The following is an 18,774-nucleotide window of genomic DNA, read 5'->3' as shown; positions in this document are numbered from 1 at the left end:
GCATCTTTTACACTTATGTTGGCATCTTTTACACTTATGTTGGCATCTTTTACACTTATGTTAGCATCTTTTAAGCTTATGTTAGCATCTTTTACACTTATGTTGGCATCTTTTACACTTATATTAGCATCTTTTATACTTATGTTAGCATCTTTTACGCTTATGTTAGCATCTTTTACACTTATGTTAGCATCTTTTATACTTATGTTAGCATCTTTTACATTTATGTTAGCATCTTTTACACTTATGTTAGCATCTTTTACACTTATGTTGGCATCTTTTACACTTATGTTAGCATCTTTTACACTTATGTTAGCATCTTTTACGCTTATGTTGGCATCTTTTACTCTTATGTTAGTATATTCTACACCTACGTTAGCATATTTTGCTTGTATGTTAGCAGTTTTTGTTCTTATGTTATAATCTATTGTTCTTCCATTAGTATATTTTGCTCTAATGTTAGCATCTTTTCCCCTTATTTTAGCATTTTTTTATCTCTTGTTAGCAGTTTTTACACTTTTGTTAGCATCTTTTACACTGATGTCGTCATGTTTTGCGTGTATGTTACAATCTTTTGCTCTTATTTGAGTATCTTCTACACTTATGTTTGCATCTTTTGCACAAACTGTATGTTGGCATCATTTGATTTTATGTTAACATAATTTGTTTTAATGTTCGCATATTTTGCTCTTATTTTAGTATATTCTGCAATTATCTTAGCATATTTTGCTCTTATGTTAGCATGTTCAGTTCAGTTTCAGTTTATTTGGAACATGCACACAATGCAATGTAATGCATCACATATTTCCAGTTGTTTCATTACAGCACGTCGGGAAAAAAAGTAGGAAGAAGCAGAGCTTATTTAATCCTACCCCTTTTCCCTTAGGGTTCCAGGTTCGATTCCCGCTTCCGCCATCTTGGTCACTGCCGTTGTGTCCTTGGGCAAGACACTTTACCCACCTGCTCCCAGTGCCACCCACACTGGTTTAAATGTAACTTAGATATTGGGTTGCACTATGTAAAGCGTGTTGAGTCACTAGAGAAAAGCGCTATATAAATATAATTCACTTCACTTCACTTTAACAGCATTATGTTTCTTTGATGCGTAATTAATGTGCGTAATTGTTTTACCAAAATAAATGTTAGTACATCAATTGAAGACTCGATGAGGCAATTCCTGAAGAAATTGCGTGTGAACGCTCCAATGCTGAAGTTGAACATAAATCCTGGAATTTTTTTTAGAATTGTTGAAGTAGAGCACACAATTACCAAACAGGCTGAATATTTTAAAGTTGGAACCGATTGAATCAGATGAAAAATGTGGGAGTTGTAGAACTTTGAAAAATGTTCCCATTGATTTCAATGGGAATTTCCCCCCAAATTTGGGAATTTCGGGAAAAGCGGGATTTTTTTTTTTAAATGGTAAAAAAAAAAAACTGTTGAAAAGGTTGGTGTGAAAATGTAATTTTGTTTATAGATTATATGCAATCTGTTGTGTTCCAAAATTTTCTTTTTTTTTTCTTTTTTTTTTTTCTCTCTCAGTGTACATGAATGAAGGTGTGTGTTGCTGGACCCGACTTGGACGTTATCTGGACTGGACCTGTTTTTTTTTTGTTTTTTTAAACTTTAAACGAAGCTAATTTCATTTACAACCAGGTCTGGTGAAGATAAGGTCCTTTTTTTTTATTTTATTTTTTTTTATTTTTTTTTTTAGATAAGATAAATAAATATTTTCTTGGATAAAAAAAATAAAGTAAAACAATATAAAAATAATTACATAAAAAAAAAAAGAAGGAAAAAATAGTAATTAAATGAAAATGTTAGTGGACCAGCAGCACAAACAATGAAGTGTGCTTCAGGGACTGTGTCCCTTGCAGAAGTGTTGTCCATGTTGTGGGAACCAGAATATTGATAGCAGAAAGAAACAACCCCTTTTGTGTGAGTGGGTGTGTATGAGTGTGAATGGGGGAGGGAGTTGTTTTTTTTGGGGGTTGATGCACTAGTTGAAAGTGTATCGTGTGTTTGTTTCTATGTTGATTTAATAAAAAAATAAAAAAATAAAATAAAAAAGGTTGGTGTTGGAATTTTTCAAATCAGTCGAGAAATGTTGAAGTAGTAACATGTTGAATTGAGAAATGGTAATACGGAATTCCTGGAATTTCGGGAAAACCGGGATTTTTTTCCAGTTCAAAAAACAACTTCGTTTTTTGTCATAATTAAGAGGAATGTTTTGACAGTGGAACGGTTGAAATGCGTTGAAAAATATGGAAGGAGTAGTTGCCAGAAAAAAGGGCTTTGGAAAACCAGAAATTCTGGAAAATCCTGGAATTTTTTTGACCCTGGAAAAAAAGGTCATTTAAATTTCCGGGATGGTGGAATGCGTTGAAGGTGGAATGGTTTGAATCGGTTGAAAAATATGGAAATGGCGGAAGTTTGAAAAATGGCCAATTCATTTTGAATGGGAAAAATGTCCCGGAAAACACGGAATTCTGGGAATTTTTGGAATTTGTCAAGGGAAAGCCCGCGATTGCCGAATAGGCTGAACAGTTTGAAGTTTGAACTTTTTGAATTGGGTGAAAAATGTGAAAGGTAGAGCGTGGCAAAATCTGGAGAAGAAGAAGAAGTTGAATAAATAGATTAATTTTGGTGTAGAAAACCACAATTATAGAGGGGGGGACAATAAGTGGGTGGGTGATATGGCTGAAAAATGTTTTTTATCGGTCAATGTCAAGAATTATTGATATTTTTTATGACCTACGGACAATAGGGACCAGGAGAAAAATATATTAAATGTAAAAAAAAATGTTTTCAAATGTAAGCGTCCTCTGATTATAATCCCCTGAGCTATCAAGGCAGGAAATGTCAGCCCTCAGAAATGCATTTAAGACAATAAAATAAATGGACGAATGTTGTTTGTTTCAGTTCTCAGGCGAGGGCGGGGAGAAGATGCGCCACGTGTACGGGGAATTCTGCAGCCGACACAACGAAGCCGTGGCGTGGTTCAAAGACCTCCTGCAGAACAACAAGAGATTCCAGAACTTCATCAAGGTACTCGCTGTCAAAGTGCTGGAACTAAGTCATGGGTGGTAACGCTTTCCAATTGTACTCAAGCAACAAGGTGGTAACTCCTTGGTGCGACGGAGGGAGATCCCAGAGTGCATCTTGCTGGTCACACAAAGGATCACTAAGTATCCCGTGCTGCTGGAGAGGATCCTTCAGTACACGCAAGGTTTGTCGTCTGCCGCCCTCTGCCGGTTGCTGCCCCGCACTGCCGAGTGACATATCCCCCTGCCTCGGTCCCTAAGGGGACACCCGGGAGCACGCCGACCTGGACGCATCCCTGGCGCACATCCGCGAGCTGATCACGGCCGTGGACGTGCGCGTCAGCGAGTACGAACGGCGCCAGCGGCTGCGGGACGTGTGGAGCCGCACGGAGAGCCGCAGCACGGCCAAGCTGAAGAACGGGCGGACCCTCCGCAAGCAGGACATGATGGGGCAGACGCTCAAGCATCAGGGGGCGCTGCTGTGGAAGACGGCCACGGGGAGACTCAAAGGTCAGGAACACGTGCGAGGGACGCTCGTGGTATCTTTTTACTTGCGACACAGCTGTATTTGGGGCTTTTTGTGGCCCTAAACGAGAGTTTGTCACTGGGCCCATTTCGGTTGTTCTGCGGAGTTAGTTTCTTAATGTTAAAAACACATTTAGAAAGTTGGAAACAGTTTTTTTTTAAATGTTCTAGCAATTTAAAATGTTCAATTTAGATGTTTCGCTGAAATTCATTAAACCTATTAACAGCGTTAACAAGGGTTTCTTAACCTGGCCGCCAAAAATTTACGTTTCCCAGCTATTGTCCGTATGGGCTGCAGTGGTAGTCAGGTGTAATACACTTTTCCACCACTTTAATGACTATACTCCAGCTTCCGCCCACCTCGGAAGACATACACCTGGGGATAGGTTGATTGGCAACACTAAATGGTCCCTAGTGTGTGAATGTGAGTGTGAATGTTGTCTGTCTATCTGTGTTGGCCCTGTGATGAGGGGGCGACTTGTCCAGGGTTTACCCCGCATTCCAGCCGTGTGCAGGTGGGATAAGCTCCAGCACCCCCAGCGACCCCATAAGGGGCAAGCGGTAGAAAACAGAAGAAGTCTGGAACTAAAGTCAAATAATTTTGAGAGCTAAAATTATGACTAAAGTAGTGAAGCTGTATTTTTTGTTTGCACTTTAATTTTATTGACAGTTTATATATATATATATATATATATATATATATATATATATATATATATATATATATATATATATTTATGTGTATGTATATATATATATATGTATATGTGTGTGTGTGTATATATTTATATGTGTGTATATATATGTATATATTTATATGTGTATATACATATGTGTGTATATATATGTATATATATATATGTATATATAAATATGTGTATATATATCCATATATATGAATATATGCATATACATGCATATATTCATATATATACATATATAAACTTTCCATAAAATTAAAGTGCAAACAAATTAATGTATGTATATATAAATATATACATATATACACACATATATCTAAATAAATATACATACAAATACATATATTGACATATAAACACATATATACACACACACCTATATGCATATATGTATGCATATATTCATGTGTATATATATATATATATATATATGCATATATTCATATATATATATATATTCATATATATATATATATATATATATATATATATATATATATATATATATATACATATATATGCATATATTCATATATATGCACATATTCTTATACATGCATATATTCCTATATATATGCATATATTAATATATATATATATATATATATATATATGCATATATATATACACATATACGTGTGTGTGTATACAGTATACGTGTGTGTGTGTGTGGGTGTGTGTGTGTGTGTGTGTGTGTGTATATATACATATATTGACATAGAAACACATATACACACACACACATATACTGTATATATATATATATATATATATATATATATATATATATATATACACACACACACATATATACGTATACTGTATACACACACATACGTATATGCATATATGTATGCATATTAGAGATGCGCGGTTTGCGGACACAACCGCGGAGTCCGCGGATTATCCGCGGATCGGGCGGATGAAATTAAAAACAATAAGATTTTATCCGCTCGCGGGTCGGGTCGGGCGGATTAATTAGATATTTTTTTTATTTTTTTATTTTTTTTGCTGGTGGCAGTTAAACCAATTCGGAAATATATATACATAGTTAAATGTTGTTACCCACATACGAAAAACGAGCAGGCACCTGCTGCATATGCCACAACAGAAGAAAAAGAAAAGAAAAGAGATGGACACTTTTACGGAGCGGAGAAGGGACGCCTCGCCGGGGTCCGGGACCGAGGCCCCTTCCCCCGAGAGGGCCCCACCGGGAGCCGTAGCTGAGGCGATCCGCGAGAAGGGCCCGACGCACGTCCAGGGTCACTACCGCGCCCACCGCACCGACACCCCGCCTCGTCCGCCTTCGCAGTGCGCTCACGAAAGGGGTGGGGCTCACCCTGGTTGATATAGAGAGCAGGACGGTGGCCATGGAATTTCATTTAAGGTTTGTGATAAACCATCAAACTCATTCGTTAAAAGGACTCTATAGTAATATAAAGCAAATTTTTCTGGACATTATCATGCAAGAAAAGTTTATTTTTGGGATCGCGATCACCGCGTAATGATTTTTAAAGGTTGCATTACATTAACTGTCCCATGTGATCAGCCAGTGCGATTGGAAGTCCATGCTCAATTATTGCCTCCGTAAATAAAACTTCGGCATTTATCACATCCAAAGAATCTGTTTGGGCGACGAAAAACGTTGAAAGTTTTCCACTTGTATCGCTAGCAACGGCATTAGACTTGTGTTTTTTTGTCCCAAAGTGGTCTTTTACATCGCTAATTCCTCCGTGTCCGATCGAAAAATCTTGTCTGCACAAGGTGCAATTCGCGTAGTTTTCACCCTTTTTTTTTTTTAATTAACGAAAAACCGTATTTTTTATCACTGCACCCGTAACCCGGAATAGGTTGATGAAAACCGTACGAATTACGGGAAAACCGGAGTAGTTGGCAGGTGCCTCACTAATGCCTTGCATCGTCTATATTAGATATAACGGGCGGATGGCGGGCGGATGCAGTTCTATTCAAACGTTACATCGGGTGGATGGCGGATGGTTGACGACTTTCTGATGCGGTTGCGGATGAAATATTTGCCTATCCGCGCATCTCTAATGCATATATTAATATATATGCATATATTTATATATACATGCATATATTAATATATATGCACATATTCATATACATGCATATATTCCTATACATGCATATATATGTATACATGCATATATTAATGTATTCACATATATATGCATATATATATATATATATATATATATGTGTATATATATGTATGTATGAATATGCACATACATATATACGCATATACATGTATGTGTGTGTATACAGTATATGTATATGTGTGTGTGTGTATATATATATATATATATATATATATATATACATACAGTGTGTGTGTGTGCGTGTGTCTGTATGTCAATATATTTATTTGTATGTATATATATACACATATATGTATATATATTTAGATGTGTGTATATATCTATATTTATATATATTTTTTTTTGTATATATATGCATATTTGTATGTATATACCAGAGGTGGGACCAAGTCATTGCTTTGCAAGTCACAAGTAAGTCTCAAGTCTTTACCCACAAGTCTCGAGTCAAGTCCAAAGTCAAGACTGGAAAGTCTCAAGTCAAGTCCCAAGTCCTGCATTTTGAGTTTCGAGTCCTTTCAAGTCATTTAACCACAGACTAATATATTTACACAGATTGTGTATGCTTTTAAAACACTGTATTTATTTATTAAAACAAGTGCATTTGAAATTGCAGGGAAAAAGATAGTGCTGACATTGCACTTCAAAATAGCACTATTAACCAGTCATTTTAAACATGTAACTCATTCCTTTACAGAATAAACACATTTGAAAAAAACAAGTGCAACTGTACTTATTTGCACAAAAGTGTTAACATTGTATTTCCATGGCATATTGCATTGTAACTAGTTCCACAGCAGTTTCTATCCTGTTCTTACCTTATCTCATTGATCTCATCTCATACTGTATGTGTGTTTATGTGTGCGTACACATGAAAAACATAACAAATATATGAACATAACAATGAACAGAGTTGTACTTTTTAGATGTCAGGACCCTATGCAATATGTACACATATTCTTAATATAGTATACATTTTAACTGACCTTTATTTGACTATGTTTGTCTTTTTGTAGGTGGCTAAAATACGCAGTGCTGCTGACTGCCGTCTAACGTTACGTTACTGTGTGTGATACATTGACTAACGTAATGTTACTGTGTGTGATACATTGACTAACGTTACGTTACTGTGTGTGATACATTGACTAACGTAACGTTATGTATAGGTACCTCATGAAACCCTGTTTAAAAAAAAATCACTTGACAAAAAGTATGAATAAGGTAGCAAACTGCAGTGGACGCAACAGATTGCCGTGTTTGCAATGACGTTATAACCATAGACATCTTATAAGCAGACGCAGCATTGGTTGCTGTGATGTGAGCAATTTGCCCGCCATCTTGAAGTGCTGATGAGGAGCCGGCGAGCAGCCTAAACTGACAGTTAAAAGGTAGAAAACAAAGATGGTGTTCAGCGTTTTCCTGCTCAAATGAGCGGACTGTTGAAGATAGGAATCGGGGGATTACTTTTCACAAGTAAGATTTAACATTAACGTACTATTGGTTGTATTTTATGAAAATAATATTACCACAGAGTTGAGAAGGATCAAAGATCTTCAATATTTGTATGTGAAAATCACAAAGAAATCTTCTGGGGGAGGATGACGCCCCTACAGGGGTTTGGTTTACAAACTTTCAGCCCCACCTAAAACAAAATTCACCAGCCACTACTGATTATGATGCATTCTCATTTTAGGCAAAGTATAAGACAATACTTTCTTAACAGTATAATTGTAACCAGGAATCAGTCTTCAAGTAACAATATTCAAATACTAACATTGTTGGGTTAAACAGAATTTGGTTTTATTCTGAATCCAGTGAAACAGATTGGTGGTTTTAGCTGATATGAAGACTTTCAGGTGTTTATATATGTTTAAGTATTTGGCAGACGCTTTTATCCAAAGCGACTTACATAAAATAATACATATAAAACAATCACTGCAAACATTATCATTTAAGGGAAGAATGTAATAGAAAATATCAATACAAAGTGTCAAGACAGAATAAACTCTCTGCTGCTGAAGCAACAGAGATACAGTCTATAGGTCCCTAAGATATATAGATATCTAATGTATTCATACATTGTTTATGTAGGATACACGCATATGTATATATAACCTAATCATATTGTTTCTTCAACTTAAAAATAGTTTACCGTTTTTTTTCCCCTTCTCTGGGATTATATTCCCAGTTTTGATCTCGGACGTCTGGTCACTTATAGCGTATAAGAATATTATATTACTGTTAAGCAAACTATGAATAATAAAAACACGCCAAAACATGTGTCTGTTACACACGTATGACAAAAAAGCGCGTGAAAATCAGTGGTATTCAGTGAGGTAAAATGAATTAAATGCGCTGACAGTTCATTGTTCCTGCCAAATGAATTGCACTGAGTGGAGCGGATCACCACTCCAAGATGGCGGCCCCGCGCCTCGTCTGCGCCAGTAGGCAGTAGCGCTCTATGCTGCGTCTACTTATAAGATGTCTATGGTTATAACGTTAGCAGTGAGTTTGCAGCCTCACTGATTTAACTACACAGCAAATAAAAGTCACGTTACTTAGCCAATAAACATTATCTCACATTCAAAACTTACCCTTCTTTGTGCAACTTCAAATGTCGAACGAAGTTGGAAGTTGTTGCGTCTTCGTCTGTAATATTCGAACTGTGTGATTTGCATACGGCAATTCGTTTTTTGTTGACCAAGTCGTAGTTTTTATACCCGAACAAAACCAACTTTAACATAATTGTTTATCACTGGCACGTTGTTGGACAACTCTTGTTCATTGGTTGTCCTGCAATTTGATTGGATGAATGCTGTGTGATGAAAACAACATAGTTCTAATTTGATTGGCTGTTGTACTGACAGCACACCAGCTGACAGGAATAACACGCTGAGAGACACAGACGAAGAAAATGAAAAATACGGAGCGCTCCCAAATAACTTTTTAAGCTTTGGATTTTGGGGAAAGTGGCAAGTCATGTCAAGTCATGTCAAGTCAAAAGGCTCAAGTACAAGTGAAGTCACAAGTCATTGATGTCTAAGTCTAAGTCGAGTTGCAAGTCTCTTTACATTTTGTCAAGTCGAGTCTAAAGTCATCAAATTCATGACTCGAGTCTGACTCGAGTCCAAGTCATGTGACTCGAGTCCACACCTCTGGTATATACTGTATATACACAGAATGTGAGTGTGTATATTTACATATAAACTGTAAATACATTTATATATGTTTATAAATAAATATGAATACAAACGTATAACAGCCTTGTTACACAATTTGCATGGGCAAGTGTTTTTTTGTTTTTTTACAGCTTGATGGATAACTTGCTTTGAAATCGTTAATCAAGGTGACAAGCATATATTTATTTATTTTAACTTTAAACGACTTTAAATAGTGTTGTATGCAACTATTAATTTTGTGGCCGGCTACTATAAATGATGTGGCATGCCAGATCTGGCCCCCCGGGCCTTGAGTTTAACACCTGTGGCATAGAGCGGAAATGTACCTAATGAAGTGTCCATCTATCTGGCAGACGTCCTGGCTCTCCTGCTCACAGACTCCCTGGTCTTCCTGCAAGAGAAGGACCAGAAGTACTCGTTCGCCACTGTAGTACGTCATTGCCAAACCCTGTCTCGTGGACATCACGTTCACGCCCGTATTTAGAGGACTGTGGTTTGCCCGTAGGACCAGAAGCCGCCCGTCATCGGCCTGCAGAAGCTAATCGTGCGGGAGGTGGCCAACGAGGAGCGAGGCATGTTCCTTATTAGCGCCTCGGCCGCCGGGCCCGAGATGTACGAGGTCCACGCGGCGTCCAAGGAAGAGCGCAACGCCTGGATGAGGCTGGTCAGAGAGGCGGTGGAGAGGTAAGCTTAACGTTATTTGCCTCTTTTAACAACGTGCCTCAATGTCACCGATGTTCCTTCAGCTGTCCGGAAGAGGAGGACGACGACACGAGCGAGTCTGAAGAGGAGAAACGGGTTGCAGAGGCTCGCTTTCAGAAGGTCCAGAAATTACAAGGTACTCATAACACTTGACATTTTACTCCGTGTTGAAAAGTAAGCCCTGGGACACGAGGCGACCACAGGAAGTGAAAATAAATTGTCGCTAACAGGTAATAATCTCTAGACTGAGAAGACTTTCTACAAGAGTGCCTTCTCATTCTTCTCAAAGGTTGCAGTTCAGTTCAATCATTTTTATAGCACATTTAAAAACAACCACAGTTGCTATACAGACAAATTAAAAATAGTGCAAAACACTTTCAAATGTACATTTTAACACATCAAGATGAATACAATACTAGTTTAGCAATTGTATATTTTTGTCTGTCGCTCACAACCCTTATGAAAGACACACACACACGCTCTAGTTTTTTTTATCCATTCAAGCTCATAGATAAATGCTGGCAAAAGTCAGCTAACAATAGACATACTTGCCAACCCTCCCGGATTTTCCGGGAGACTCCCGAAATTCAGCGCCTCTCCCGAAAACCTCCCGGGACACATTTTCTCCCGAAAATCTCCCGAAATTCAGGCGGACCTGGAGGCCACGCCCCCTCCAGCTCCATGCGGACCAGGAGGGTCTGCATGGAGCAATGTTGTTGTAATATATTGAGTTGGAGGCAATAAACAGGCGAGGGGATGAAGTACGTTCCTTTACTGTAGACTTCAGAACAGACTCACACACTTGACGTCAGGTGCGCAACACCACGTAAATCGTTGGCCAACCAAAAAGTAACCCCAGTACGCTATAGCCAACATTCACCAGGAGATGGCAACAGACAAACAAAGATCACTCTATTACATTCCAGTCTCTCCATGTTTTCTCACCATGGTAACATGTGATCCACATGCACTGTGCGCTGTCTCTGTCCCTCTTGATATAGATATATATATATATATATATATATATATATATATATATATATATATATATATATATATATATATATATATATATATATATATATAAATAATAATAATATATATATAAGAAAATACTTCACTTTCAGTGAATTCTAGCTATATATATATATATATATATATATATATATATATATATATATATATATATATATATATATATATATTTATCATATATATATATTTATTTTACTATATATATATATATATATATATATATATAGTATATATATATATATATAGTATATATATATACATATATATATATACTGTATATTTATATGAAATACTTGACTTGGTGAATTCTAGCTGTAAATATACTCCTCCCCTTTTAGCCACGCCCCCCCCCCCCCCCCCGAAATCGGAGGTCTCAAGGTTGGCAAGTATGACAATAGAGCCCATGGGAGTCGCTCTTTTCCGCCTATAAAGTGCTCCAAAAAACCTCCAAAACGTTTTGTATAGACTTAGACTTAGACAAACTTTATTGATCCACCTATGAAATAGTTCCACACTCTAGATGTGATGCCGACTGATGGGTCGTTCATATCTTCTCGATTGGATGAGTAGTTAATCATAATCTTCATGCAGGTAAAAAAAAACAAAAAAAAAACGTCTTTTTGTGTCTTTTTCACCATCTCCGGGTCTAAGTTGAACGTCAAAGGTACCGTATTTTCCAGACCATAAGGCTTTGATTGATCGATTTGATTGAAACTTTTGTTAGTAGATTTTACAGTACAGTAAATATTCCGTACAATTGACCACTAAATGGTAACACCCGAATAAGTTTTTCAACTTGTTTAAGTCGGGGTCCACGTAATCAATTCATGGTAAACGCACTTAAAACTCGACAGTGCGCCTTATAACCCGGTCCGCCTAATGTACGGAATAATTCTGGTTTTGCTTACAGTCCTCAAAGCAATTTTATTTGGTACATGGTGTAATAAGTATGACCAGTAGATAGCAGTCAAATATAAGAGATATGTGTAGACTGCACTATGATGGCAATATGACTCAAGTAAACAACACCAACATTTTATATGTTCCATTGAAAGTATAGAACATTACACACGGCGCACACAAATATATAAAAATGTTTTAGTACGACTTTGGTAAGCTATGAAGCCACACCGCTTGATGGATTGTCTGCGCATTAAACATACAAGTGTTATTATGGTGTGTGTGTAAAGTAAAACATATTATCTGGCGTTTTGTTTCGCAATATTATGCAAAATAACTTTTCTTACCTTCTGGTACCTGCTGATCTGTATTTGGGATCTGCTTGAATCCTGAAAAATTGCGCGTGTCCGCCTTTGTAGTCCGTGTCGATAAGCTTCTTCTTTTTCTCTATTTCCTTGTTATGTGACATTCATTCTCCGCTGTTGCCATTTCTAATATAAAGTCGTGTAAAGTTCTTACTTATAGTCAGTAAACTCGCCATGAAAGCGCTAAAACATAGCGGTGTAGTGAGTTTACATTATTCACCCAAGGAACTTTAGTTATTAGAGTGTTCCGGTCGGACTTTTTTTTTCCGGCTTTGTTGTTGATGTAAGTAAAGTCTGAATGTCATTAAAACAGTTAGCTCCAACTTTTGACACTTCTTCCACTCCCGTCCTTGCACGCTACAACAAAGATGACGGGGAGAAGACGCTACCGAGGGTGAGCCACGTAAATAAGACCGCCCTCAAAACGGCGCATCCTAAAGCGACTGTCAGAAAGCGGCTTAAAGATGAACTGTAAAACATCATCTATGCAACATTTTGACCAAAGAACCACCATTACATGTTATGTAGACCACAAGGAAGTGTTTTACATTTAGAAAAAAATAATAATAATATGACTCCTTTAATGCGCCCTATAATCCGGTGCGCCTTATATATGAAAAAAGATAGAAAATAGACCATTAATCGGCGGTGCGCCCTATGGTCCGGAAAATACGGTGCACAACTTCTCTGTTTATGTCCACAACTTTCTACCATCCATGTGTGAAGCATGATTTATAATCTAGAATTAACTTTCACCAACTCCGAGGCGATGCAGCAGCTCACCGGCTCAGTATGTCAATATAGCAGCATAAGATAGTTAGCCCTCTGTGTTCACTGCACTGCTAAAATAGTTCCTTGGTGTTAATGCTTGTAATAACAATATCGCTAATACTTGGTAGTAAATGGAGTATTGTTGGCGGTTTAAGAATTTTTTTGTTTTGTTTTATGGGCGCATAGATTACTCCGATTAATTGCATTGTTAGCCACCTCATACTTGCCGTATATTACGAATTAGAATGCATATTAAAAAAAACATATGTGTTATTGTAATACCTAGGGATTGTGAATGTTGAGAAAAATTTACAAAAGTGTGATAAAGATGTCGCATAAAAATATAAAATAATGAAATATAACAATATGTGGGAATTTAATGCAATGTTTATTGTAGTTAGCTCAAAAAAAAAGTGTCTCGTCCCACACTGGATTGGTAATTAATCGATTGATTAATTTATCTACGTATTTTTGTGTATGTGCATGTGCCAATAAATATACATTTTTTTCATAATTATTTTTATTTTATTTGGCAATGAGTTAATAATGATAACTGCTGTCCGGTTATACCTTGTTTTCTTACACTTCTGAGTCTCATTTGCAAATATATAATAGACTTTTGACCTGTGTCTTGGCTGTAGTTGTGATTGCCAACATTGGAGGTGTTGACCTCGCCATGTAAAATCGCTAATGCTAATCACTAGCATGTATATGGCATATTCGATGCTAGCGCGCATTTCCAAAAGTGGATCCTTACTGCACTTTCAAGCTACGCTTTCTTGCTTTGTTGACATGGACTATTGTAAGATTACCTCCCCCCACATAACTACAGTAAGGAAGGGATTCATGTGGCCCCATTCCTGGGTGGATCTCGCGTGAGAGGAAGAGGCGGTGTTAGTCATTTTGCAATGCAGTCTACTAAAAAAAATTATGAAAGCGCCACATGACGCTGTGGTCATGTTGGAACTGCCACAAAAAATGTTTTAAGATATTTAACACTCTACTGCCATCATGCTAAAGTGAATAGTGCATGCCCCAAATTTGTTACATTTCATGTGTCAGGTAAACCGCAAATGGGGTCATACGAATCCCCTTTCTACTGGATGGTTATTTTGCAGGTCAAATGTAGTGACTTTTTTAATTCAGCAGATGGCGCCGTGACGAAACACCAACGCAGTACCTGTGCCGTGTCAGTACAGCCAGTGAGTGTGCCACGCCCTCACTGAGGTGTCATTTACCCCTACTTGTTTTCCAGAGAGCCTAATGAGCCAGGACCAGCAGATCTGCTCCAGCCTGGAGGAAAAGCTCCAGATGTACGCGGCGCTCTCGGCCCTCAGCGGGAAGGCGGCAGCGCCTCTCGACGAGCCGCGGCTGCTCGTGCGCCCGTGCCCCGACGAGCCGCCGCAGGCCGGCGTGCTGCTGGCAGCCGCCATGCAAGAAGGTGCTAACCATTATGCAATTCTTCTTTTTTATCTTTTTCCCACCGTGCACATCGTCCCTTTACTTACTGTTTGGTGTGATCGGCAGCCGAGAATCTGAAGGCCACCTTGAAGTCCAGATCTCCGTCCGTGCGCAGCTGGGACTCTGGCAGAGACTCCGCCTCTCTCGTCAGTCCTGTGACACCCGCAGCGCCGCCCTCTAACCACCAGGCTTCACCCGAGGAGCCCGCTGAGGGGTGTTGGACGGAGACCACTGAGCTTCTATCGCCCACTTACTTGCAAGGAACAAACAAGGACTTAAAGGTATTAACAAATAATACTTTTCTTTATTTATGGAATACATCATCTTCTGAAAAAGCCCTCCTCAAATAATAAACTCCCTGGCAATGAGGGTGGATAAGGAGTGCACTGCAAAAACTGAAATCTAAGTAAGATTAAATATCTCAAATAAGGGTGATATTTGCTTATTTTCTGTCTGATAAGATAATTCTTCTCACTAAGCAGATTTTATGTTAGAGTGTTTTACTTGTTTTAAGGGTTTTGGTCCTAAATGATCTCAGTAAGATATTACATCTTGTTGCTGAGATTTGATGACCTATATTCATGCTTGAAACTAGAATATCAACTGTTGCAAAGCTGTGTCATTAACACTCACAATTAGAGATGTCCGATAATGGCTTTTTTACCGATATCCGATATTCCGATATTGTCCAACTCTTAATTACCGATAACGATATCAACCGATACCGATATATACAGTTGTGGAATTAACACATTATTATGCCTAATTTTGTTGTGATGCCCCGCTGGATGCATTAAACAATGTAACAAGGTTTTCCAAAATTAATCAACTCAAGTTATAGAAAAAAAATACCAAGATGGCACTGCCATATTTATTATTGAAGTCACAAAGTGCATTATTTTTTTTAACATGCCTCAAAACAATAACAGTGCAATACTTAGCGGGGGGGTTTATATTGTAGCGTCCCGGAAGAGTTAGTACTGCAAGGGATTCTGGGTATTTGTTCTGTTGTGTTTATGTTGTGTTACGGTGCGGATGTTCTCCCGAAATGTGTTTGTCATTCTTGTTTGGTGTGGCTTCACAGTGTGGCGCATATTTATAACAGTGTTAAAGTTTTTTATACGACCTGTATGGCTGTTGACCAAGTATGCATTGCATTAATTCGTGATGAGAACAGCCGGTAGATATTATGTGACTCGGACGGCACGCACGCAAAGGAAATGCCTTTAAGATTTATTGGCACTCTGTACCTCTCCCTACGTCCGTGTACACAGCGGCATTTTAAAACGTCATACATTTTACTTTTAGAAACCGATACCGACAAGCATGAAACTGATACTGATAATTTCCGATATTACATTTTAATAATATCGGCAGCCCGATATCATCGGACATCCCTACTCACAAGTATAAAACTAGTTTTTTTAAGTAATAATTTCTTACTTCAAGCATGAAAAAGAAATCATGATGTCAAGATAATGACACTAGCATTTACTTAATTTAAGAATATTTTTCAACTTATTGAGCAAAAAGGTCTTTTTTTTTTCTACCAAGAAAAGTGCACTTGTTATTAGTGAGAATATACTTATTTTAAGGTGTTTTTGGGTTCATTGAGGTTAGCTAATTTTACTTGTTTTGGAAAGTCTTGACAAGCCGAATTTGCTTGTTCTATTGGCAGATAATTTTGCTTAGTTCTAATAAAATACCCCTAATTTTTGTATTTTGTTTCTTGTTTTTGAACACTGACTTTTTGCAGTGTAGTAGATCACTCTACAGCCTCCAGGGGGTGCACATGTCTAACAAAAGTAAAGGCTTTTATTAATGAAATGGTCCTTTTGCAGGAGCGTTTTCTCACTTGACATCTGCAATGTTGTGTATCAACAGATTGCTCGCAGTGTCCAGAGCCTCACGCAGCTGCTCTACAGCCTGCAGGTCAGCAAGAATGCATGTTTTCTTTCTCGTTGTTTTATTGAGGGGAGATGAGGGCGTTCTGTGCCCTACTGTCCGGAAATATAATTTTGAAATTTTGTTTTGTTTTAACCTTTATTTAACCATTAAGATTAAAAACCTCTTTTTCAAGGGAGTCCTGGCCAAGAAACACACAATGCATACACATACACATATATATATATATATATACACCGTATATATATATATATATATATATATATATATATATATATATATATATATATATATATATATACCGTATATATATATATATATATATATATATATATATATATATATATACACACTGGATGTCAAGGAGTGTTGGCTTTCTTATACAGTATGCAAATTAATCTAAGATAAAGGTGAAAGGACTTCATAAAAGTCAATAAATCAATATGACCCTGTATGATGATATGCTGCCCGACGATCTCAAGAGCACGAAATTTTCATATAACTAGAAACTAGCGCTAGTGCTAGCATCACATGATGAAAACATGTAAGCCAGGGGTCTTCAATGTTTTCTAGAACCAGGCTGATGGAGAGAAGTAGCGGGACCCCCTATTTACCGTATTTTCCGGACTATAAGCCGCACTTAAAATAATTTTTTCTCTCCTCAAAACTCGACAGTGCGCCTTATAACCCGGTGCGCCTGATGTACGGAATAAGTTTGGTTGAGCTTACCCACCTCGAAGCTATTTTATTTGGTACATGGTGTTATGATATGGCCAGTAGATGGCAGTAAGAGAGAGGCTGCACTATGATGGCAATATGTCTCAAGTAAACAACACCAACATTTCAAATGTTCCATTGAAAATTTTGAACATTACACACGGCGCTCAAAAATCTATCAAAATGTTTTAGTACGACTTTGGTAAGCTATAAAGCCGCACCGCTTGAAGGATTATCTGCGCAATAAACATAGGAGTATTATTATGGTGTGTGTATAAGGTAAGACATATTATCTGGCGTTTTGTTTTGCAATATTATGCAAAAGCAACTTTTCTTACCTTCTGTTACCTGCTGATCTGTATTTGGGATCTGCATAAATCCTGAAAAATTGCGAGCGTCCGCCTTTGTAGTCCGTGTCGAAACCGTAGTCGATAAACTTCTTCTTTTTCTCTATCTTCTTGTTATGGGACATTCATCCTCTGCTGTTCCCATTTCTAATATAAAGTAGTGTAATGTTCTTGCTTATATCTGTCAGTAAACTTGCCATGAAAGCGCTAAAACATAGCGGCATACTTGCCAACTCTCCCGGATTTTCCGGGAGACTCCCGAAATTCAGCGCCTCTCCCGAAAACCTCCTGGGACAAATTATCTCCCGAAAATCTCCCGAAATTCAGGCGGACTCAGGTCCATGCGGACCTGAGTCCGCTTTACCACAATATAAACGGCGTGCCTGCCCAATGACGTTATAACTGTAGAATGATCGAGGGCGAGTTCTTGGTTCCTTATGTGGGTTTATTGTTAGGCAGTTTCATTAACGTCCTCCCAGCGCGGTAACTACACACAACAACAGCAGTCACGTTTTCGTCTACCGTAAAGCAGTTCGTCTGCCGTAAACAGCAATGTTGTGACACTCTTAAACAGGACAATACTGCCATCTGGTGGATTTGATGAAAGCACTTTTGTGCGTACCACACAGCAATGCATCATCAGAGAGGGTGTTCAGCATGGTTAGAAAAATAGTGACAGAGAATAGAACAAGGATGGACAATTCAACCCTTAACTCAACAAGTATATGTGTAAATAAATGAACACTGAAATTCAAGTATTTCTTTTATATTTATATATATATATATATATATTTATATATATATATATATATTTATATATATATATATAAATATATATATATATATATATATTTATATATATGTATATATATATATATATATATATATATATATATATATATATAATAAAATAAATATATATTTATAGCTAGAATTCACTGAAAGTCAAGTATTTCTTATATATATATATATATATGAAAAACTTGACTTGGTGAATTC

The 18,774-nt window shown here is 37.4% G+C and overlaps 1 protein-coding gene across 3 annotated transcripts in view; it reads left to right on the top strand.

Moving 5' to 3' along the window:
- arhgef28a (Rho guanine nucleotide exchange factor (GEF) 28a) overlaps positions 1-18,774 on the top strand; it is a 156,080-nt gene that overhangs the window by 92,562 nt on the left and 44,744 nt on the right. For all 3 annotated transcript variants that reach the window (XM_061966514.1, XM_061966516.1, XM_061966515.1), the window contains 9 exons: positions 2,923-3,048; positions 3,112-3,229; positions 3,306-3,554; positions 9,926-10,002; positions 10,078-10,256; positions 10,319-10,410; positions 14,601-14,786; positions 14,873-15,087; positions 16,691-16,738. In XM_061966514.1, the coding sequence (XP_061822498.1) occupies positions 2,923-3,048; positions 3,112-3,229; positions 3,306-3,554; positions 9,926-10,002; positions 10,078-10,256; positions 10,319-10,410; positions 14,601-14,786; positions 14,873-15,087; positions 16,691-16,738 (1,290 nt within the window). The remainder of the gene's footprint in view (positions 1-2,922; positions 3,049-3,111; positions 3,230-3,305; positions 3,555-9,925; positions 10,003-10,077; positions 10,257-10,318; positions 10,411-14,600; positions 14,787-14,872; positions 15,088-16,690; positions 16,739-18,774) is intronic.

The sequence above is a fragment of the Nerophis lumbriciformis genome, linkage group LG11 (assembly GCF_033978685.3).
Source record: "Nerophis lumbriciformis linkage group LG11, RoL_Nlum_v2.1, whole genome shotgun sequence".
NCBI classification, from domain to species: domain Eukaryota; kingdom Metazoa; phylum Chordata; class Actinopteri; order Syngnathiformes; family Syngnathidae; genus Nerophis; species Nerophis lumbriciformis.
Note: the sequence above shows the minus strand (reverse complement) of the source record. Positions and strands in the feature narration are given on the sequence as shown.